The sequence below is a fragment of the Siphateles boraxobius genome, unplaced genomic scaffold (genome assembly GCF_051911475.1).
Source record: "Siphateles boraxobius isolate OS27281-9 unplaced genomic scaffold, OSU_SipBor_1 68, whole genome shotgun sequence".
In the NCBI taxonomy this organism is placed as follows: Eukaryota; Metazoa; Chordata; class Actinopteri; order Cypriniformes; family Leuciscidae; genus Siphateles; species Siphateles boraxobius.
The window spans coordinates 7,287,603-7,312,609 of NW_027509195.1; the positions used below are offsets into that span (position 1 = coordinate 7,287,603).

A 25,007-nucleotide genomic window follows, 5' to 3' on the forward strand; every position below is an offset into this window, starting at 1 on the left:
CAAACAATTTTAAGAGCATTTTAAGAAAAGAAAAAAATCCTAACAAATGTCTTGAAATAGGCCACAGGTGTGGTAACTGTATACAATATGAGTGGAATAATTGACGATGGGCCGTTGAATTATGAATTATTGTTAATTTTATTCGAAAAACAATGCACATCCGCAGAGTGAGTGACCGTTTGCCTCGGATGTGCTTTTCCCTCCCTAATTATTCAACGACCTGTCGTCAATCCAAGCCTTTACGTACACACACTTATCCACGACTATCGTTGAGGATCAAAATCATTGACAGTTTCACTGAAAATCATTGACAGTTTCGAAGAGATCCTTTGAAAGTTGATTTGTAGGCATTATAACTTCTGAAGCATCGGACAAAGGTTAATGAAATGGGAGGAGTGAACGAATATAAATGTGAGGAATGAGCTTCTATTCTGACATCTGTCACCAAAGCAAATGGTTTGAAACCCACCGACAGGAACATCCAGACACCAGTACAGCTGTCAGTGGAATAGATTGGTGATTTTCACGCTATGTTAATTGAGGAGCGTATATTAACACTTTTCCGTAGGAACTGTCAACATACACTGACATACTGGAGTGTGTTCTTTAGCTTTGGACTGAGCATCGCCTTCCTGGGACCTACGATCATAGATCTGAAATGCCAGACAGGCTCCACGTTACAGGAGATCACCTGGGTGTTCTTCTCCCAGCAGCTCTGCCTGCTCATCGGCAGCTCGGCTGGGGGACTTTTCACAAAAACGTGAGTAGAGAAGCTAGTGTGTCTCTGCTGGTAAACTGTGCAGGGAGTCCAATACAGATGCTCATCTGCGTCAAGATAAACTCTCCATTGCTGCAATTCAATGAACTCATTGTCAGTGGCGGTTCTAGAGGGGGGGCCAGGGGGGCCCGTGCCCCTGTGACAACAAGCTTGGCCCCCCTTGTGGCCCCCCTAAATGTGGAGTGTGAAATAATTTTTACAAAACTGTTTTTTGTATCTTTGTTATCGTTGTATGCATATTATTTTTTTTATTATTCTATCTTTGTGGATTTGCTTGTTCACGTGACAATTCGCATCACATTCGCGGGAATCGCGGCAGAATAACGTCTGTCTCCTGCACGCGAGAGAGGAGAGAAGGAGAAATCTGGTCAGTTGCAAGTTCATTCTGTATGTGCGTATCGGGTGTGCGATGTGTATTGTCTATTAAAATATTGTAATCATTGTTTTAACTATGTACGAGGCACTGTGAGCTGACATCGCATTTGTCTATGGTTCTTTCACTGCTGTGTGCGGTTCATAGGTAGGCCTCTTATATTTATATCATATTATGTTCTTATATTAGAATATCAAATCAGCAAGAGTGCCGTTTTCCCGTGCACAATTGCAACTGTGATATTGATGTTATACAACAGTTAAATCAACAATAAGTTAACATGAGTTACTTTTTAGACACAATATTGTCAATATTTTTTGTTTTCCCTTTATTTCGCCGACTAGAATTTCAAAATGAAACCGTAGCAGAGTCTCAATGCAACAGACAGCGATGATTTATTGACTGAAATCCGCGTTTTGATCACTTGCTGCTTTCCCGAATGAATCAGCCGTTTGAACGAATCGGTTGAATGAATGAATCCCTCAACTCACTTCTGTGACTTTCCGCCGCCTACTGGCGGTTTTAGTTTCATATTTAAAGTACCCTTTAATTAAAACGTTAAAATTAGAAATCATTTCATGTTTAAATATTGATTTAAAAATAAATCTCATAGCTTTATTTATGCAATTGTAAATGGAGTGTAAATATATTAATGCCGCTTCTGTGTCACCTCTAGACTGCACTGCAAACATGGATTTTGATTGAATTAATTAATTTGACTGGTAACAGTGGTACTGTATAATTATTGTATAATCAAGTTTTATTGTATAAATAAGTATAATTACTGTATAATTTGAATGTTAGTATTTGACATAAAAGGTGATTCATAACTCTAAATAAGTTTAGAAAGAATCTCCATATATAGGTGAAAATGCCCCTGGAAATCGATTTAAGCTGGCAAATTAAATTAATTAAAAATTAATTAAAAAATGAATTTCGGTCCCTGCTGTTAACTGACCACTGCATAGAATATTAAAAAATATGAATATCTTTGTGAGTCTGCTGTCAACAACAGGCCTAAACCGGCCATGTCACCAGCACAAAAACACAATCAGTAAATTATCATCTAATTATCAACAAAACATTGTAAATATTGAGATATATTTTGTCAATATTGCACACCCCTAATGTACGGTATTAATTATGATTTCTTCAGGTCTTAAAAAGCCTTCAATTTGACTTTAAAAAGTGTGCAGTAACCTGTAAACGGTTAGTAGTTACCTAGCAAGTCAGTTATTTTCAGTAAATGAATTAATACGCTTCTTGGTCCCCATTGCTTTTGCTCTATAGTTCTCACCAAAATGAAGAGAAAGAAGGACATCATTTCAATTACAGTTACTGTGACTAATACAGAATATGTAATGCAAATGTAAAAATATAATGGAAATGCAAATACATTGTTGAATGATTATAAACATGGTATTTTGCCTGTTAATGCCTGCAGTGCAGTGCAGAAAATGATATGACAACAATGAGGTCTATATGTAACTGGCCCCTCTAACAGTACAACTGGCCCCAGCTTGGCCCCCCCAGTTGAAATGGTCTAGAACCGCCACTGCTCATTGTAAAACAATGTTTGTGAAACAATCAGAGCCGGCGCCAGCCGAGAACTGATGAGGGGGCGTCTGGAATACCGAGTGGGGGCGTTCACATTAACGCACGTCACCACTTTTTTTGCCAGGGTCGATATTCTCCCCACCACTTTTTAAAACATCTTTGCGGCATGTACCAATTTGTACCAATACAAATAATAAAACATCTCCAGTTAACTAGCAGAGCATTCATTTTGTTCGTTTGTCAAATTAGAGTCATTATAGCGCTGAAATGTGTAGTTTTTTTAAATCAAGTGATCAAAGTGCTCGTTGCCGCTTCGATCAGTGAAATTTTAAAACACACTAAGGTCTATGGAAGCGGCAATAAATAATAATCCTTTCCATAACAATAAGACGACACGTTTTACATGTTGGATACACACTCTGTAAGTAGCTTTACATTTTGCTCTTTTCTTCTTCAGTTCACCGGCCACTTATGTATTTCATGATTAGTGGAGAAATTACGTGTTGTAAATCCAACAGATCTGATTCTCTGAACTGTGGCAGTGGCACAAACCACATGGCGCCGCCCATCGCACAAACAACAAAACACATCCACTTGCACATATTTGACAATCGGAATATCAGTGTTTCATGCTATAGCTAATACATTTGTGAATATTTTGAATAAAAAAGGAAAAATGACATAAAAGCAGATCATCATTCATTCAGCGCTGTGTTGCGGTTGCGCTCTGTCACGTGACAAGCAATGACGCGTCACCATGGAAACATTAAAGCGACAGGTTCTAAATAACGGTCGCCTTGAAAAACTCACGCTGGGTGGTCAGTTAGAATATTTTAAACTTACGAGTGAAAGGGCTAACTAAAATATAAATTTAGGTTAATATTCACGAAAATGTGAAAATGTAATTGGCAAAATGTGATTTTTAAATAGCATATTTTAACAGTAAAATCCCGTTTACATTCATGGTGATCTGAGGGGGCGGGAGAGTCCCGTTGAGGGGGCGTCGCCCCCTCACGCCCCCCCGTGGCGCCGGCCCTGGAAACAATGTGTTTTGTTTAGTTTCAGTTTAAATGTCAGACAGTAAATGGCTGTCAGACTCCGAGTCTATTACACTTGCCTGGGGAGTTTATGCACTTTTGGCACTCATTTTCATTCCTTTTTTCAAGTGCTTGCTCCTTACCATGTGTATCTCTGGTGTTGGTTAACTTTTTATTGTCCATTTTGAGACGGATTTATTTTTTGAGAAATAAATCTCATTTTTTTGGAGAAAATTTTAAACTTTTCATGTCAGCTTTCAGCCTGAAACTTCTTGACATCCTCAACAGATGTGATTTGAGCAGTGCAATAAAAACATGCTTTCGCTGTCACCGTGTCTCACAAACTGCAAATTGTGAACCTTGAGCTGGGATTCATCATAAGGTGAAGCTAACACCTACATATATATTTGTATAACTAGATTTATTTGAACCACACTTAGAAATATATTTTGAAATCATATTTAAAAAATGAAAATAATAATCCCGTAAAATATTTTTTATATTTTTAAAGACAAATGTATAAATTTTACAGATTTCAAAATATAGCCTATTTATATTGTTTTTTAAACATGGTTAATTAATCTGTTATATAATGTTATATTTTAATGAATTGAATTAATATATATATATATATAAAAATATTTAATATAAAAAATATGAAAAAATGTCAGCTGTTAAAAAAGTTGAAAGAAAAATCATGTTAAATATGTTATAGCTTTAAAGACAAATATATATATATATATATATATATATATATATATATATATTATTTCACATTAATATAATTGATTGGCAACATAATTGATTATATATTAATATGGCTATAAAATAATTATTACTAAATATAAATATAAAAATGACTAAAAGATTATTATTTCAATAATCTAAGAGAAAAAGATTATTTTATTTTATTCTAAAAAATGACAATGCTTAAAATGTATTGATGCCTTTATATCATTTTCAAATATTAAACCATAAAACTTTATTTTGATGAAAAAAGCAGGGAGCCCTTAAAGCTTCTCTTTTGTTCATAAGTGCTTCTCATTACAAGTTTGGGGAAAGGGGTGGCACATCTCAAACACATGTTATAAGCGACCCAAACTCAGAACAGATGCAGAGATGGAGTTCAAGCCGCTCTGAGATAATAAAAAATAAAATTGATAATACAAGATAATAATAAAAGAACACAGTGCCATGCTTCACTCTGAAACTTGTAGAGCATGTATTTATTTATTTCAGTTGATCGTGCAGCCCTACACATGACCTCATGAAAGCACATTAAAAAATACAATTTAAGAATGTCCTTGAAGTTCTAAGAAACATCATGTTTTGGAATATCAATTTTGTGGGGTCACTTGATAGCTATTACAGATCTTAACCATTAGCATTTGTAATTGGAAGAATAAAAAAAAATGAAGTGGGAAAATTGACAAATAATCAAGCAACCAAGCTGTTTTCCTTGTCTTCTCAGGCTGTTCGGTGCTCTCATCGCTCTCTTCTTCTCCTCCCTCATCATCTCTGTGGTTTTTGCTATCATCCCACTTTGCTATAATGTGCTGTTGCTGGCGGTTGCTATGGCAGTGTCAGGCCTGGCTATGGGCATCATTGACACTATTGCAAACTTCAGACTGGTGTCTATGTATAAGAAAGACTCTGCTATCTTCCTGCAGGTGAGACCATCACTCAGGGAGGTGTTGATCTACTCTATACATACATTTATGTACAGTAGTGTTTATTTAAAATAATCATATTTGTGTTTTATTTGAATCAGTTGTTGGTCAGAAAATAATGTCAGTCAATAGGAACTACATCAACGTAAAAGAACAACATTTGATTTCTTATTTTTACTTTTGTTTTTTTGGGGGGAGAGGGAAGAATCTGACCTGGACATTTTGTGAGATTCACTTCTGTATTGGCTGCTTTAGCTAAGTGTGGTTTGGACAGGGAAATTATAAAATGCATGATTTATTTATGTTATAATCAGTTGTATTATAGGTTGACAGCTCTAAGTAGTGTTTCTGTCACGGTAGATGTATTCGCTGGTTCCTTCTAGTCTTGTGTTTATGTTGTTGTATGAGTGCACGTGTGCAAGGGGCGTGTCTGTATGTCATTACCTGATCCACTCCAGCTGTTCATCATTACAATCACCAGCTGCAGTTCATCTCACCACGCTTCTTAAACTCACCGCTGTTCTCTCACCTTTGTCAGATCGTTGTTTGATGTTCCCCTGTCTTCTGGTTCGTGTTCCTGCCTGGTGTTTCCTGTTCGTCGTCTTCCGTGTGGATTTGGATCGTCTCACCGTTTGTCTGCACGTCACCGGTATTGACCATCGAAGTCCCTGCGTCACCTATCTCCACCTGGCTCACTGCACCCTGGACTTGTGTGTTTTGTGCTAAATAAATATTGTATTATACTCGCGATTGCTTCCTGTGTTTCTGCCTAACATGACAGAACGATCTGACCATGGTATGGAAGCAGCGAGCGCCTCGTCATCCTCACTCGAAGAGTTCATCCATCACAGCATCCGTAGAATGGACTCGCAAGAGAAGGAGATTGGAGATACGGGCCGTGCAGTTCAAGCCCTGGTGACGCAGGTGTCCGAGCTCACCCAGCAGATCCAGCGCCTACGACCTCCCACTGCGCCACCCACACCGGCCGTTCCTCCCGCATCATCAGGAAGCCCCTCCCAGTCAGAACCCCGGCTACCCACCCCAGAGGCATACTCAGGTGAACCGTCATTTTGTAGAGCCTTTTTGACTCGATGTTCTATGCACTTTGCCCTGCAACCTCATACTTTTCAGACCGAGCAAGCCAAAGTGGCGTTTGTGCTCACGCTATTGACTGGGAGAGCGGCACTCTGGGGAACGGCGGTGTGGGAAAACCAAAATCCATGCTGTGCCTCGTTCCAGACCCTCGCCGCCGAGATGAGACTGGTTTTTGACCGTGCGGTCACTGGAAGAGAGGCGGCCAGAACATTGGTCGAGCTACGGCAGGGAAGAAGATCAGTGTCCGAGTTTTCCATCGAGTTCCGGACCTTGGCGGCAGAGTGTGGATGGAACGAGGAGGCGCAGTGGGACATGTTCCTGCATGGGCTGGCTGACCACGTCCAGAAGGAGATCTACGCCCTGGATCTTCCCACTACCCTCAACGGACTCATTGATCTGGCCCTGCGGGTGGACGCTCGGCTGTCCAGAGTCGAGCGTCGAGCCACGCCCACCCGCACACTTGAGGCAGCCAACGGGCTACGATCCAGCGGCAGGGACGTGGTCAGCCCCGTCTACGATCACGAGCCCATGCAGGTGGGTCGAGCTCGGCTTTCCCGGGAGGAGAGGGAGAGGCGGAGGTCCCAGGGCCTTTGCCTGTACTGCGGAGGAGCCGGACACTACGCCTACAACTGTCCGGTAAAAGGCCCAGCCCGATAGTAAACATGAGGCTACTATCGGGTGGGATCTCCGCCAGGAAGACCTCATCCACGACAAGATCTACCTCCACCCTCCTCTCGGTAAGACTAAGATGGTCAGTCCACCAGCACGATTGTCAAGCACTGTTGGATTCGGGGGCCGAAGGTAATTTCATGGACCATAATTTTGCACGCAGATTTCAGATTCCCATCAAACCCCTCCCACAGCAGATTGCAGTTCATGCACTCAACGGACAAGAACTTCCCACCATCTCATTATCCACTGAAGAAATCACTCTCATCACCTCTGGCAATCACTCGGAAACTATTTCATTTTTTATTCTGGATTCACCCCTGGCACCCGTTGTTCTAGGACACCCATGGCTCATTCAACACAACCCCCGAGTGGACTGGATACATAGATCTGTGCTGGAGTGGAGTCAGGAATGTCATAGGTCTTGTCTCGTCTCTGCTTGTTCGTCTGTACCTGTTTCTGTGTTTCAGGAGGAAGCAGGGGATTTGTCTAACGTGCCCGCGGAGTATCTGGACCTGAAGGAAGTGTTCAGTAAGTCTCGTGCTGCTTCTCTCCCTCCGCATCGTCCCTACGACTGTGCAATAGATTTACTCCCAGGTAAGTCTCCGCCTAAGGGCAAGTTATATTCGCTTTCGATTCCTGAAAGAGAGGCTATGGAGAAATATATTTCTGATTCTCTAGCAACCAAGTTCATTCGCCCTTCCTCTTCTCCAGCGGGGGCGGGGTTTTTTTTTGTGGGGAAAAAGGATGGTTCTCTGCGACCTTGCATTGATTACCGAGGGCTGAATAACATCACGGTAAAGAATACTTATCCTTTGCCGTTGATGTCTTCAGCCTTCGAGAGGTTGCAGGGAGCATCCATCTTCACCAAATTGGACTTACGTAACGCTTATCATTTGGTCCGCATCAGGGAGGGTGATGAGTGGAAGACTGCGTTTAACACCCCTAGGGGGCACTTTGAATATTTGGTCATGCCGTTTGGGCTGTCCAACTCCCCAGCAGTTTTCCAGGCACTGGTCAATGACGTGTTGCGAGATATGATCGATCAATTCATATATGTCTACCTGGATGACATATTGATTTTTTCTGCATCTCTCCAGGAGCATGTGCAGCACGTCCGACGAGTGCTTCAGAGGTTGCTAGAGAATGGGCTTTTTGTCAAGGCGGAGAAATGCGATTTTCATGCACAGTCTGTTCCTTTTTTAGGATACATCGTGTCGTCTGAGGGGATGCGGATGGACCCTGAGAAGATTAAGGCTGTGGTGGATTGGCCAAGTCCAGATTCCCGCAAGGCCCTGCAGAGGTTTCTGGGGTTCGCCAATTTCTACCGGCGATTCATTCGCAACTTCAGCCAGCTGGTCGCGCCTCTGACTGCCTTGACCTCCCCCAGAACTGCGTTCAGGTGGTCCGACACAGCCGAGACTGTGTTCAAGAAACTCAAAGGCCGCTTTGTTTCAGCCCCCATTCTAATTACCCCTGATTCATCACGTCAGTTCGTGGTGGAGGTCGACGCATCAGAGGTGGGAGTAGGGGCGGTGTTATCTCAGCGTTCACCTGTAGACGACAAGATGCATCCTTGCGCGTTTTTGTCCCATCGTTTATCTCCAGCCGAACGTAATTACGACATTGGTAATAGAGAGTTGTTGGCAGTCAAGTTGGCGTTGGAGGAGTGGCGACACTGGTTAGAAGGGTCGGGGGTACCTTTTATCGTCTGGACTGATCATAAGAACCTCGAATATATCAGAACTGCTAAAAGATTGAACTCCAGGCAGGCTCGGTGGGCACTTTTTTTCGGTCGTTTTGATTTTTCTCTCCAATATCGTCCGGGTTCTAAGAACATCAAACCCGACTCACTTTCTCGTATATTTGATTTTTCCGGTCGCCCGTCCACTCCCGAGTGTATTTTACCCGAAACCGTATTTGTTTCAACACTCACATGGGAGGTCGAAGCGAAGGTCAAAGAGGCCTTGGAAGGGGTAACGCCTCCGCCCGGGTGTCCACCGAACCGATTATTTGTGCCGGAGGGCTTACGGTCTGACGTTATCCAGTGGGGTCACAGCTCCAACGTAGCTTGTCATCCAGGAATTAATCGCACTGGATTTCTAGTCAAGCAACGATTCTGGTGGCCACTTATGGCTCGTGACATTCGCGATTTTGTTTTGGCTTGCTCTGTTTGTGCCACGGGTAAGTCTTCCAATCGACCTCCAGATGGGCTACTTCAACCGCTGCCGGTGCCTTCGAGACCTTGGTCCCATATCGCTCTAGATTTTATTACCGCCCTCCCACCCTCCCAGGGTAACACAGTAGTTTTAACTGTGGTGGACCGATTCTCGAAGGCAGCACATTTCATTCCCTTACCCAAATTACCTTCAGCTAAGGAGACAGCGGCTACGGTCGTAGATCATGTCTTTCGGTTACATGGCCTCCCGATAGACGTGGTCTCCGACCGGGGACCCCAGTTCGTGTCCAAATTTTGGCGAGAATTTTGTAGATTACTGGGGGCGACGGTTAGTCTGTCATCTGGGTTTCATCCCCAGAGCAATGGTCAAACAGAGAGAGCCAACCAAGATTTGGAGAGAATGTTGCGATGTTTGGTTTCCAGAAATCCTTCGTCTTGGAGTCAACAACTGTCTATGGTGGAGTACGCACACAACACGTTGCCAGTGTCAGCGACGGGCCTATCTCCGTTTGAGTGTAGTGTAGGTTACCAGCCACCAATTTTTCCCAGTCTGGAATCCGAGGTTGCGGTTCCCTCCGCTCACGCCTTTGTCCAGAGGTGTCACCGCACCTGGACTAGAGCCCGGGAGACTCTACTCCAGGTGGGGGCGCGCACCAAGGCCAAGGCCGATCGCCACCGGTCAAAGCCTCCCGTATACGTCGTTGGTCAAAAAGTGTGGCTCTCAACTAAGAACATTCCTCTTCGCACCGTTTCTAATAAACTTGCTCCCAAATTTATTGGCCCGTTTCCTGTCACCAAGATTATTAGTCCGGTGGCAGTCCGCCTCAAACTACCTCCTGCGTACAGGAGGGTTCATTCCGTGTTCCATGTATCTAAAATCAAGCCCGTTTTTCATTCTCACATTAATCCGCCTGTCCCGGTTCCTCCCCCACCGCGGCTCGTAGATGGGGAGACCACATATTCGGTCAACCGTATTCTGGACTCTAGGCGGAGGGGACGCGGATTTCAGTACTTGGTGGACTGGGAAGGTTACGGTCCGGAGGAGAGAAGTTGGGTTCCTGCTAGGGACATCCTGGATCACTCCCTTATCGATGATTACAATCGGCAGGTAAGGGAGTCTGAGAACGCCAGGAGGCGTTCTTAGGAGGAGGGGTACTGTCACGGTAGATGTATTCGCTGGTTCCTTCTAGTCTTGTGTTTATGTTGTTGTATGAGTGCACGTGTGCAAGGGGCGTGTCTGTATGTCATTACCTGATCCACTCCAGCTGTTCATCATTACAATCACCAGCTGCAGTTCATCTCACCACGCTTCTTAAACTCACCGCTGTTCTCTCACCTTTGTCAGATCGTTGTTTGATGTTCCCCTGTCTTCTGGTTCGTGTTCCTGCCTGGTGTTTCCTGTTCGTCGTCTTCCGTGTGGATTTGGATCGTCTCACCGTTTGTCTGCACGTCACCGGTATTGACCATCGAAGTCCCTGCGTCACCTATCTCCACCTGGCTCACTGCACCCTGGACTTGTGTGTTTTGTGCTAAATAAATATTGTATTATACTCGCGATTGCTTCCTGTGTTTCTGCCTAACATGACAGTTTCCCATCAGTGTCTTCACTCTCTTTCCAGGCACTGCACTTCTTCATTGGGCTCGGTGCTCTGGTGAGCCCCCTGATTGCAGAGCCTTTTATATCAGAGCACTGCCTGGGCAGTAATAGCACAGAAAATGCCACAGAGATACTTCACCACTTCAGATCCAGCGACAGGTCACCTGTAATCCTTGCTAAGAATTCCCCGCACTCTGAGCTGGTCGAGGAGAAGGCCAGTGTGTCGTACGCCTTCTGGATCATGGCTGTCATAAATGTAAGCTGATGTACAGCTCTCTGTGCAGTGTGCTGGAGAGCCTGGATCTCTGTGAAATCTCAGTCTTTTTCTCTCCTAGTTGCCTGTGCCGATTGCGGTTTTTGTGTTAATGTACAAAGAGAAGCTGCTTCGCTGTTGTACGAACAGCCCTCCACGACTGCTGGACAAAGATGAGTTAGCCATGGAGACTAAAGCACCAGAAATCACAGAAATGCCCGAACCATGCGATGCAGGTACAAGTGATCTTTGAACTACACTAACATTCAGCAATTTAGGGACGGTAGGATTTTTTGTAAGAACTATCTTATGCTCATCAAGGCTGCTTTTATTTAATAAAAAAACACAGTAATATTATGAAGTATTGCAATTTAAAATATTTAATTTATATTAAGTGTAATTTATTCCTGTGATCAAAGCTGAATTTTAAGCATCATTACTCCAGTCCTTAGTTACATGATCCTTCAGAAATCATTTTGATATGCAGATTTGTTATCAAGAAACATTTATTATTATTATTAATGTTGAAAATATTAATATTCTGCTTCACATTTTTGGAAACCTCAAAATATTTTCCTTAAGATTATTTGATGAATAGATAGTTCAAAAGAACAGCATTTATTAGAAATAGAAATTCTTTTTTATATTCTTTACTGTCTTTTTTTAATCAATTTAATGCATCTTTGCTGAATAAAAGTAATAATTTCTTTTTTTTAAATCATACTGAGCTCAAACCATTAAACAGTAGTATAGGTGATTAAAACTAACATGTAAAATCATTTATGCAATTGAACTTCTGACTCAATAACTCTCCCAAACTTTGTTTCACTTTTTTTTCTTAATCTGGTCCCCCTAGATTTTCATCATTCAGGACATGGAAACATTTTCAGCTGCTGTATGAATGGTAACCTGCGTGGGTTACCGGCCACTTTTTTTTTAATCCATATCTTGGGTGGTATGGCGCTGTTTATGACAGAGGGCATTATGGTGAGAAAGCTCAATGAGCCTAATTACTTTTATGAATATTTTTTGACAACTGCAAGTTAAAATTCACCCTTGAACCTCACCTTTAGGGGGTCTATGCCGGCTTTGTTTACACGTATGCTGTTTCATCTCCCATATCTCTGCACGCTAAAATGGCAGGATACCTGAACAGTATCTTCTGGGCAGCCGTCACTGCTGGACGACTGGTGTCTGTCCCGCTATCGTACCGCTTCAGGCCGGTGCATCTGCTCATCGTGAACCTGGTAATCCATAATGAAATACTCGACTTAACATACATAGAGCTGATTTCCACTATTTACAGAGTATACACCACCCAAACTACCTATAAGTTGTTTCCTTCATGATTTACGATTGTTGAATTTGGATCCTCTCTGCTCTCTCTCTCTTTTTTGTTAAGGCTGGTGTGAATGTAACATTGCTGCTGTTACTGATCCTCTACACAAACAGAGTGTTTCTGTTTGTTGGGACGACCTTGCTCGGGCTTTTCATCAGCAGTGTTTTCCCCTGCATAGTGGCCTACACTGAGGACATCCTAAACTACCGCGGTAAACTGCACACAGCATACTTCATGTTTTATATCACAGCCACTGAATTAACACACAAAAGCATGCAATAAATTTTTTCAGTTAAAAACACTTAACGTAATTAACGCAACATCCGTTTTTTTCCCTTTGGCTAGCGTTACATTATATGATCACGCTCTTCTTCATGCAATTGCTTTTAAACCATTCAAGCGCGACAGGACAAAAGAGAACGCAGTTCTGTACTGGTGCTCATCTGTGAATCTCCTGTCTAATAAATCTGTTGCTGTCTGTCATTAGAATAATAAAAAAAACTAAAGAAAAAGAGAAAATCTCTCACTGCTCTTGAATAAATAACTTTTGTAGTCTTAATAAGGATTAATCTATATTTAATTTATAATGTATGCAGTAAAGACTGTGTTTGATAACTTTATTTAATTTCTGTATGTATCCTACCTGTTAGACCTACCTGAAAATCTTAAAGCGCGGTTTAAAATGTTACATGGGTCAAAACAACAACAAAATAGCTTTTTGTTGATTTTTGACTGGGCAAGTAAAAATCTGAACTGGTCTGACTGAGACATTAGGAAAAAATTAGCCCTGATACAGCATATTGAAGGGCACAGGTAAATGTGACATTTATTAAAATGGGTTCATGTAAAGATTGTTTTAAGTTCACTTAAATTAAAAGTTTTATATTTTATAAAGACTAATGCCAAATGGTTATAATTAGTTGAGAAAAAAATTAATTTCATAGACTTACGTTGCAGTGTTGGTATCAGTGATGCCTTCTTTCATAAAAATATGCCATTAAACAAATATTTTAAATATAGGTTACTGTCTTTATGTTTTTCCTACATTAATTTTAAGAATAAATGTGAATTTACAATAAAAAAATTATATTTAATATAAAATGTCATCATTTATTTAACAAAAATAAAGCCTTTGGAACAGAGAAGCCATATGTGACAAACTAAGAACACTTTATTATTTTAATGTTTGCAGAGGCACCTTTAGCAGTAATAACTTAATCGTTTTCTGTATGACTTTATCAGTCTCTTACATTGTTCTAGAGGATTTTTTTCCCCACTCTTCTTTACGTTGATTCAGTTCATTGAGGTTTGTGAGCATCTGTTTATGCACAGCTGTCTTAAGGTCCTGCCTTTGACTGGGCCAGTGCAACACCTTGATTCTTTTCTTTTTCAGCCATTCTGTTGTAGATCTACTGGTGTTCTTGTTGTCATTGTCCTGTTGCATGACCCAATTTTAACAAGCTTTAGCTGTCGGACAGATGGCTTCACATTTGTCTCTAGAATAATTTGGTTTACAGATGAGTTCATGGCTGAATCCTGTGGCTACAAAACAAGCCAAAAATCATCGTGCTAATTCGTGGTATGACGTGCTAATTTGCTGCGTTTAGTTTTCGCCTAACTTGGCGCTATGCATTATAGACCAGCGCTACTTTTGCTTCATCAAAGGGTAACGCCCCTTTTTGGGGGAAAACGTCTCCGGTTACTTTCGTAACCTCGGTTCCCTGAAAGGCAAGGAACGAGACATTACGGATGTCGTATATGGAAACTCCTCTCATCCTTCACTTCCGCTGAAATCTTATAGGCTAACGCCAGCAGAGCTGGCCAATTGACGCAAAATATGCAGTAATAATGCAAGAGCAGCGTCAATTCCCTTCAGAATCGAACGAAAACGCTAAATCAATAGCGAACACGGCGGCGAGCGTAATGTCTCGTTCCTTGCCTTTCAGGGAACCGAGGTTACGAAAGTAACCGGAGAAGTTCCCTATCAAGGCTACGGAACTTCGACATTACGGATGTCGTATATGGGAACTGTATAGAATCCCGCCGTGGCAGTATAACAAACCACTGACAACAGAACCCAATACCAAGACCGCCCCCCCCCCCCCAGTATGCAAGCATCTGATAGGCCGAGATTGGCCAATAGCGAACATCTAACCTCTGATAGGCCCAAAGGGACCAATCACAAGCTCACAAAACACTGCCAGAATTTGCATATCCCGAGCACTATAACCGGGGAAAGTTTGCACTGTCGACCAACAGGGCAACAACAACATCAAAAGAAGGCCAACGCATAGCGGTGACAACAGTAAAAACACACACAATAGCACACAGAACAACTTATGAGCAAAGCACAGAGCAGCTTTCACAATGCTGTGCATGCAATCAACTCACCGAAAGTACTCGAGACGCTACAGAGGGCAAATCCAACTTGTAAAACCTGGCAAACGTGTTCTGAGAAGATCAGCCAGCCGCAAGACATAAATCCTGAATAGACATACCCTTAGTCCAGGCCCACGAGGCGGCGATCGCCCTAGTCGAATGGGCCCTGACATTAAGGGGGCATTCCTGCCCCAGGCAATCATAAGCCAAAACAATAGCGTCCACGATCCAGTGAGCAAGCCTCTGTTTAGAGACCCCCTGTCCCTTGTTGCACCCGCCAAAGCAAGCAAACAGCTGGTCCGATTGTCGAAAATCGGCCGAACAAGAAATGTATTCCCGGAGCGCCCTGACTGGGCAAATAGCACTCTGAGCATCTGAACCCTGAGAGGTTGATGGCTCACCAGATAGAGCAGGCAGAGAAACAATCTGTGCTCTGAACGGGGTGTTAAGCGACTTAGGGAAGTAACCCGGCCTCGGTCTGTGAGTCACATTACAGTTTCCCTGTTCAAAGCGAATACAATTTTCACTTACAGAGAAAGCCTGTAAATCCCCAACCCGCTTCGCCGAAGCGAGAGCGAGAAGCAGCGTCGTTTTAACCGAAAGCTCCTTAAAGGCAATTGAAGCCAAGGGCTCGAAAGGCGGTCGTGACAAAGCCTCCAAAACTAGAGTTAAATCCCACGGCGGAACCGAAGGCGGCCGTGCAGGGCATAATCTCCTAGCTCCCCTGAGGAACCGTGTCACCGACGCATGTCTACCGATAGACTGTCCGTCAATGGGGGGATGAAACGCAGCAATAGCGGCCACATATACCTTCAAAGTGGATGGAAGGCTCCCCTCATCCATCCTGCACTGAAGGGAGCGTAGAATATCCGACACAGAGCAGTTCGCTGGGTCTATACCGACATCCTGACACAATTTTGAGAAAACACCCCACTTCAGAGCATACAGGTGCCTGGTGGACGGGGCTCGCCCTTCCGCAATGGTATTCAAAACTCGCGAATGTAGTGCATCCCTCCCGCTCAGCGACCCTGCAGCGGCCACACATGGCGGCTCCACGGACCGGGGCTGGGATGCCAGATCGATCCGTTCCCCTGGGACAGTAGGTCCTTCCTGAGCGGAATCTCCCAAGGCTGCCCCGCCAGCAACTTTACCAAATCCGCGAACCAAGGCTGATTCGGCCAGTTCTGGGCTACCAAAATCACCGTCGCCTTCTCCTCCCTGATTTTGCACAACACCATGGGCAAAATTTTCAGCGGAGGAAAAGCATAGAGACAAACTTTCGGCCATCGCGCAGTTAGCGTGTCCACCTCCCGAGTGGAACGGGACAGCGGGAAGAACATCTGACAATGCGCGTTCTCGCTAGTCGCAAAGAGGTTGACCTCCGCTCTGCCGAAACGATTCCATATCAGCTGAACCGTCCCGGGGTGAAGCCTCCATTTTCCTTGAGGAATCCCACTCCTCGAGAGCATATCCGCTCCGCGATTTAGAACACCGGGGATGTGAGCCGCTCTCACCGAGAGGAAAAACCGGTCCGCCCACAGCAGAAGGGATTCCGCCTGCTTGAATAGGGCTCTGGAATGACACCGCCATGGCGATTTATGTACGAGACCACGGAAGTGTTGTCGGTCCGAATCAACACATACTGCTGCTCCAGCCGAGACCGGAAAGCTTTTAGAGCTAGAGAGACCGCTTTTAGTTCCAAGCGATTTATGTGCCACTCCATCTGCTTCTCTGACCATCGCCCCGAGGCGGGCTCGCTCAAGCAGACCGCTCCCCATCCGGTGGACAAAGCGTCCGTCAGGACCTCCACGCGTCGTGTCACTATGCCCATAGGGACTCCTGAACTGAAGAGATCCGGGTTCTTCCACGGGACCAGGGCGCGGGCGCATCCGAGGGTGACCATAATGCGCTTGTGGCCAGAATACAACGCGCTCGGGGGAACGCGCGCTTTCAGCCAGTGTTGAAGCGGTCTCATATGCAGCAGCCCCAGATGACACACTGAAGAAGCCGCTGCCATCCGTCGCAATAGCCTCTGAAACTCTTTCAGCGGGACGGGCCTGCCAGGTCTGAAGAGACAGAGAGAAGAACTCAGAGCCTCCGCTTGCTCGGGGGAGAGGCGAGCTCTCATTCTCACCGAATCCAAGCATATTCCCAGGAATGTGGTAGTCTGGCTCGGTGTGAGCACACTTTTCTGGACCTTCACCCTCAAACCGACCATCCGACCAAGTGTCGAAGGAGGGCTTCCACATGGCTGACCAGCGTTTCCCTTGACTGCGCGAAAACCAGCCAGTCGTCCAGTTAGTTCAAGACGCGTATCCCGCTGGACCTGAGGGGTGAAAGAGCCGCGTCTACAAATTCCAAAAATTTTTTGGGGGGCGAGGGCTAGATCAAACGGAAGCACCGTGTATTGGTACACTGAATTCTCGAACGCAAACCTCAGGAATCGCCTGTGACGCTTTACTATCTGGATATGAAAGTAAGCGTCCTTTAAGTCCACAGAAGCGAACCAATCCCCGGGACGAATTTGCGCCAGGATTTGCTTCAGTGTAGTCATCCTGAAGGCGCTCTTGTGAAGCGCTCTGTTGACGGGTCTCAGATCCAGTATGGGGCGGAGACCCCCTCCCTTCTTCGGCACTACAAAGTAGCGGCTGTAGAACCCCCTCTCCCGCTCGCTCGGGGGAACCGGTACTATTGCCTTCTTCTCGAGCAAGCTGTACACTTCCTGCCGCAGCACATGAGCGTTTTGGGGCAAAGTTAATGACTGGATTACGCCGCGGAAGCGGGGTGGCCTGCGTTTGAACTGAAGTGTATACCCGTGCCGAATTACATTCAACACCCGTGGCGAAATGCCCGGAATAGCTTCCCACGCTGCCTGAAAACTACTGAGCGTGGGCCGATCTAAACCTGCGGTCATCGCCACTAAGTGGGGCTGGGAATAGACACCTCGCGTTTCCCGCGAGATGCCTTTATAGTTGTTGACCGTGACTCTGTGCTGCTCGAGGGCAGGGCGGGTAACACAGTGTGTGGTGGAAGAGGGGAAAAAAGCTCTGTTTGTGAAGTAGTAATTTGCTTTATTGAACAAGAAACAACATCCACAACACAACCGCACGTGTCGCTCGCAGAACGTTGAGGGACTAAGTGCTCTAGAGCGCGTCGCTTGGACGCGGGGCCAACTTGGCGCTCTTTCCTCCTCTTGCCCGAGTGGTCAGGACGATTGCTTGGGCCTCGCTGGGGACGCGGCGGGTTTTCTGTGCGGGCTCCTCTGAGCCGTCCTTTTGTTACCCGCTCCCTGCCACTGGCCGCCTCGGCCTCTACGGGCGTCCGGTCCCGGGTGGGGTGCTGATTGTCGTCTGGCCGCAGGTTGCGTTTGGCGGCCCGAGGCGGAAGACGAGCGAGAGCGAGGCTGCGGCGCCCTTCGGGGGATAACATGGCGCATTGCCTTCGCCTTCTTCTGGGTCTCGGAGTAACGCTCGGTGACCTTCTCGACCGCGTCTCCGAACTAGGGCGGTTACGATGTTAGATTTTTCACACCACGGTTATTGTGGCCAAAATAATCCACAATATCGATATATCGCGATGTCTATAGAAGCCTTGTCAAATTTATTTTTACTTTGTTTATTTACTTTTTCTTTTTTACCCAACAAACATAAAGATACTGATAAACACAAGGCACATGCATATTTGCTTCATCCATTCTCAATATTTTAATGCAAATTTTTGTGAAGTAAGACAAGCATGTGAAGTATATCTGGTTTCAAACTGGAGCAAAACACTGTCTGAATGTTTCCTGAAGAACTGAAAATCTCTTAAACCTATTGTTGCGCCGGTGCAAGTCATGCAGATTTGAACAAAAAAAATCAAGTGCAAATACAAAAATAAGACGAGTAAAGAAAACTGGGTATTTAATAATCACCCTTTATTTAAATATATGAACACAGAAACCCGCTGTTAACAGGTTAATGTCACATTTCCCATTACATGACTAGTAAAATAATCGCAATTTACTCTGTAAAATAGTGGTGCCGTCGGTGTGTGTAAACTCGTCCGTCGGTGTGTGTAAACTCATACAAAATAATGTGTTCGAATTTTAAAGACGTGGCACTGCGCTTCTCGTCCGGTGTGCGACCCCCTTTAAGGTGCTGTTTTCTTTGAAGCCAAAGAACTCCCATACTGGCGAGCTTATTTTTCTCTGGTGTGGACAGTGTTTCACTCTTTCGCTCAGACGATATTCTTCTCTGAGTGGCTGCGCGGGCTCGCGCTGCGTCTTCTTCTTATTTGATAGGTGTCAGCGGGTGCAATACAGCCACCTGACAGGTCAACTAGGTTCTGGCGCTGGAGTATTTACGTGTCATGTTATTATAAGAGTCCTATTCATTTTAAGCATTGTGGTTATCGCCAATACCGGTATATTGTCACACTCTAAATTAACACGATGTCGATATTTCGTGCTTTGAATATCACGATTATCGTCAATACCGGTATATTGCGACACCCCTATTCCGAACAAGCCTGCAGGGGAGATCGGTGCGTTCAGCAGCGTCTTCCTGTCAGTCTCCTGCACGTCCGACAGGGTGAGCCACAGGTGTCTGTGGAGGACCACCAGAAACCCCATCGAACGGCCATCGAACGATTATGGAAAATAATCTAATTGCGATTTTTTTAACCAATATTGCAATTGCGATTTAATATGCGATTACTTTAAGTTCTTTACCTTCTGTATAAGTCGACAAAGACAAGCAATAAATTATTGTACAGTAGGGATGGGAATCTTTAGACAGCTCATGATCCGATCTAATTTTTTTCTTATTAATTAATCTTAATAACACTTAAAATATGTATTTATTTAGATGTGTAAATATACATACTTTAAATATATATATATATATATAAACATTTAATTAAACAAATTACATGTTAAGAATTTTAAATAGGCTATAAACTAATATAGCTTCAAAATATAAAAGCTAGTAAATAAAGAGGAACAAAAAAAAAACATTACAAGCAATAAACAAAGAGTGCTTTCAGTATTTAAAAGTAGGCTGTCTGAACGTTTTCCATTCAAGAGCTGGAGTGATTTTCCCCCTATACGATAAGCTGCATTCACACTAATGCACATATCTCTTTTGAAATTGTAAATGTGGTTTGTCCTGTTGGTTTAAGATATAACTGACCGTGTTTACATTAATTTCGCATCAAAAGCATTTTGAGATGCAAGTACATTCAACCAATGAGTCGCTCACAACCGCATGCACGAGCGCTCTTCACAAAGCACGCGCAAGTATTTTAAAATGAAAGCAGCTTTCTCAGTGATTTTCATATTTTTAATATATAAGCCAACTGCATTCCAAAAGACATAAATAATGCCTTTGTGGAGCATTTGTAAGGAAAATTCCGGTGGCCAAGACTTGTAATTCGCTTAAACCCCCGAACTTTATGAAAGCTTATTTTTCGGAAGGTTTGAGTGGTGTGTGTGTGTGTGTGTGTGTGTGTGTGTGAGAGAGAGAGAGAGACAAAGAGAGAGAGAGAGAGAGAGAGAGAGAGAGAGAGAGAGAGAGAGAGAGAGAGAGAGATAAAGATAGAGATAGAGATAGAGAGAGAGAAATTAGAAGCAAGCAGAATACGGTTGTTTCTAAAGCACGCGCAGCGTCATCAGGCATCTGTGTTTAAAAACTAAGCTCAGACTCGATTCTGAAATTCTCTGAATCGATCTGGAATTGTTGGAGAGAGAATAAATAACACAATATCACATACATAAAAAATAAACTGTTCTTTCCTGTATGCCAGACCTATGCGTAGTGTGCCAAGTTGATGCTTGATCTGCAGACTGCTTTTCTCTCGCGTGTCACGTGACCAGTGTAATCGCAGCTTTTGCGGTTACAAAATCGCATTTCATCATATCGTGATATTATCGCAAATGCAATTAATCGTTCAGCGCTACCGTAAGCCTTGTTAGCCTGGTGGGCCGTGAATCTGCAAGCTCTGGACGGCAGGCTGCCCTCCGACGGGCAGAGATGCGTGGTGACGGTCTCCTCGACGGGGGGGATGTGGGGGTAGGCGTGGTCCCCTGCCTTGTCCACGGGGGCAAACATGGCCTGGGTGGAAGTGAGGGTGCGCGCCGATTGCGGGGCCGCCCACGACTTCACCACGTGCTCATGCACATCAGGAAAAAAACGGTGTTCCCCTTTTCGAAGCGGCCTGGCGGCGGCTCGATTGGAGGAACCACGTATCCAGTTTACTCTTCGACGGCTTATCGGGAGCCTTCCCCGAGAGGGTTAGTTCTTCGACGGCCTTAGAGAGGATACGGAAGAGCTTGTCCTGTAGGTCTGCCGGGGTGTCTTGCTCCGCGGCCGCTAGTGGTGCGGCCTGCTCCGCACCCCAGTCGTTCTCGGAGGCAGACTGGGACATGGAGTCGTCTTCCTTACTCGCCCCGAAGGACACAAAGTCAGCGACCTCGCGAGGGTGGGGTCTGGGAAACTCACCGTGGGTCGAACCTCGACTCCGCGGTTGGGGGGGGGGGCTACCAGCGGCACGGTGGCGGCAGTAGGCCCGATCCCCGCTGCTGCGCGAGCTTCATCCCGCCTGGCCTTGAGAGCACGAAGGGACATGTCCGCGCAGTGCTCGCATGACCCTCCATCCCTGAGGGCTGACTCAGCATGGGCCAGTCCCATGCACGCGACGCAAAACAGGTGCGTGTCGGGCGGCACGATGGAACTCGTGCACAGGTTGCAAACAGTCGCCATCGGATGCAGGAGACAGTGTAGGTATCTCGGGCGCACCTTCAACGATGGCGAATAATCCTAGTACTTGTTAGTGGAGAATCAGCTTTCTAGCATACGATTTGAGCGTGAAGAGAGAGATTCTGAAGGGAATTGACGCTGATCTTGCATTATTACTGCAAAGGGGTTCCAGTATTTGCATATTTTGCGTCAATTGGCCAGCTCTGCTGACGTTAACCTATAAGATTACAGCGGAAGTGAGGGATGAGAGGAGTTCCCATATACGACATCCGTAATGTCGAAGTTCCGTAGCCTTGATAGAGAACAAACGGATTCCTCTGAGAACAGAACTCGCTCGCTCTAGATCTACAAAGTTTCTTGATAGCAACAATGGGACAAACATACACACTCTCTTTGCCGGATTATTCAGACATCTACCACTATCTCGTGGAATCACCAAGTAAGTAGCTTATTTTTTTGTCATTAACACACTCACAGTATGACAAACTAGACGATGAGGCCATGAGGGATGTTCCATTGTCTCGGTTTGTATTTTGGTGAAGAAATTACTTTTTTTTTATCTGACGGATATTTTCTTCATCTTCCGAGAATTCAACACCGGTAAATACACTATTATCTCAGACCATGCCTCTGTTCCTTCAAGATAGCTTGTGAAATGATATATTAAAGATGTTAACCAAACCTAAAGTGATGGGAAAAGATGAGATGCCAGGAAAGATTGGGCTATAATAGTTTTTGCGTTTACTTGCATAACTTTTGTGTTGATTAAGGCTATATATTTCCTCCCAGGTCTTTATTTTATTCTCCAAAGTTTCTCTGGGGAAATTTTTCGTAGAAATTTTATGACTGAATAAAACTTTCTCGGGCAATTCAAAGGTTTTGCAAGTGAACGCAGAATAGAGATATAATTTGTTAGTATCATATAGACCAACACTACATATTTTGCCATACACTGTAAACCTTTTTACAACTTTCAAAGTCCTAGCACTTTCTAGACACAAGCATAAACCAGCCAAGTCCACTTTAGTTCTAGCCTGCCACTATTTCAACAGTAAAATCAGTTAACAGCCAAGGTAGCGTGCCAAGTGAGAGCTAATCAAGTAGCGGCTAGCAGCTTCGTCTTTCTAACTAGTATAGCTAGTCGACAACAAAACTATGTCAATAGTTTAAATCAAGTTAAATATGATCCAAGTGACATGGCCACATCGTCTAGTTTGTCATACTGTGAGTGTGTTAATGACAAAAAAAAATAGGCTACTTGGCAATCCACGAGATAGTGGTAGATGTCTGAATAGTCCATATTTGGCCACTGCGTGGGGTCATTAATCCACCATTTCAAAGAGACACCTCTGTAACCCCGTATCCAGTAGCTTCTTTTTCGACTGGCAAAGAGACATACAAAGTATGTTTGTGCCATTTATGCTATCAAGAAAGTTTGCAGATCTAGAGCGAGTTCTGTTCTCAGAGGAATCCGTTTGTTTTCCCCCAAAAAGGGGTGTCACCCTTCGATGACACAAAAGTAGCGTTGGTCTATGGCCAAACATCTCCACTTTGGTCTCGTCTGTCTAAAGGACATTGTTCCAGGAGTCTTATGGTTTGTTCAGGTGCTGCCATGTTCTTTTTAGAGAGAAGCAGCTTTCTCCTGGCAACCCTTCCAAACATGCCATACCCATCCTGTCTTTTTCTATTGTACTGCCATGAACTTTTAACATGTTAACTGAGGCCTGTAGAATCTGAGGTGTAGTTCTTGGGTGTTTTGCGATTTCTCTGAGTATTGCACGGTCTGACCTTGGGGTGTATTTACCTGGACGTCCACTCCTGAGAAGATTGGCAAATGTCTTGAATGTTTTCCACAATAATCTTCCCCACTGTAAAATAATGGACTTCAAATTGTTTGGAAATGTTAAAAGAATTATTGACTACAGGGGGACTTTAAGAATATTTTCAGATATCCCTATAATTATGGACAAACAAGGCCACAAAAACAAACAACAAAAATTTTATATTTTTTTCCTTCAGGATGTGCAACAACAGTTTTAGTGACAACTTCCGGAATGGGTGAGATGACCTTGCAAGTGTTGGTTGGATCAGTAAGTTCTTGCGCTCATGTTTTAAAACTTGGGAAGGATTTTCTAAAAAAGTAAATAACGCTAAACAAATTTCTTCCAGCTTATTCAAAAAAAAGGCAGCTACAGTTTTTTGGTGTGTGGTATGGTCACCGGATGCCTTGGTTTCATCTTCCTCTTTAGCGTGATCCTGTGCAACCACATCCACAGAAATCTCACAGGTAAAAACAACATACATGGTGATAAACAGTATTTATATCAACCGTTAAGTATGTAACTTAAGTAAACTGGGCAACATTATATGACTCAATTTCTTCACCATCCAGGAGCATCTAAAAAAGCAGCCATGGTGGAAGCCCCACCAGCATCTGCTCCACCTGCTTCAGAGAAAGCTGCTCCAGAACAGAAAGTTGCTGTAATACTGCCTGAATCAATTAAATGTGACTCTGGATGAAACCATTGACAGGTCACACAACCTGCTGGAAATACTTGACAACTAAACCGTAAACAGTGAATGTGCTTTTATCATATTTGTGTAAAAAACAACAACAGAAAACCCTACACAGTGATGCAATATGTTTTTATGTCTACGTTTGGTATTATATATGTATTTTTTGTTTGTTTGTTTAGTTTTTTGCAATAATGTTGACTGTTAATTATGAATATTACAGAAAGAGAAGACAAATGTGAGAAATGTTTGATTACAGGAGGGGAATTAAGTCATTTATGGCATAAAATGGATAAAAATAAAGTTTTGTACTTTACCCAAGACTGAAATTAACACCAAATTAAAAACCAGAATAAACTCTTAATAATCCACCAATCTTAGAACTTCCCTACTCCTTCAAAACTATTTTTATCTTGTTAAACTGGTCTTAGGCTAGAAGGTCATGGCCAGAATATTGTACTGTGTTCATTTGAAAAATTCAACAGCTTCTTGAAAATTCACGACTAACGCAAAATGTTATTTGCAGTAATATTGCAATAAATTATTGTTTACCGTGTCAAGAGACGTAATGTTGTGCAAACTTTGTGTTCTGCCAAAATATGCGCAGAATATATTTTAATGTCTTTATTTTGTTGTGTTATTTAGTTTAAATATTCTTTAAAATACCCTTTATGTTCCTCAGAAGAAAGTAATATAGTTTTGGAATGACATGAGGCAAGGGTGAGTAAATGATGACTGAATTGCCACTTTTGGGTGAACTATCCTAAAATTGTTGTCATCATAAAGTTGGGGTCACATTAGTGAAATTTCAGAGAAAAATGGGCAAAATA

General features: G+C 43.7%; 1 protein-coding gene across 2 annotated transcripts; it reads left to right on the forward strand.

Moving 5' to 3' along the window:
• Positions 1–230: 230 nt before the first annotated feature.
• Positions 231–24,703, forward strand: slc60a1b (solute carrier family 60 member 1b). 2 transcript variants are annotated; one of them, XM_077214002.1, is made up of 11 exons: positions 231–516; positions 611–760; positions 5,217–5,415; positions 10,978–11,211; positions 11,291–11,444; positions 12,065–12,195; positions 12,282–12,455; positions 12,611–12,758; positions 23,683–23,753; positions 23,833–23,950; positions 24,056–24,703. In XM_077214002.1, the coding sequence occupies exons 1-11, from the start codon at positions 419–421 to the stop codon at positions 24,181–24,183; spliced, it is 1,605 nt and encodes a 534-aa protein (XP_077070117.1). In that variant the 5' UTR covers positions 231–418; the 3' UTR covers positions 24,184–24,703. The 2 variants fall into 2 exon arrangements, with proteins under 2 accessions (XP_077070117.1, XP_077070118.1); XM_077214003.1 differs by having other exon boundaries at positions 231–760.
• Positions 24,704–25,007: the final 304 nt, after the last annotated feature.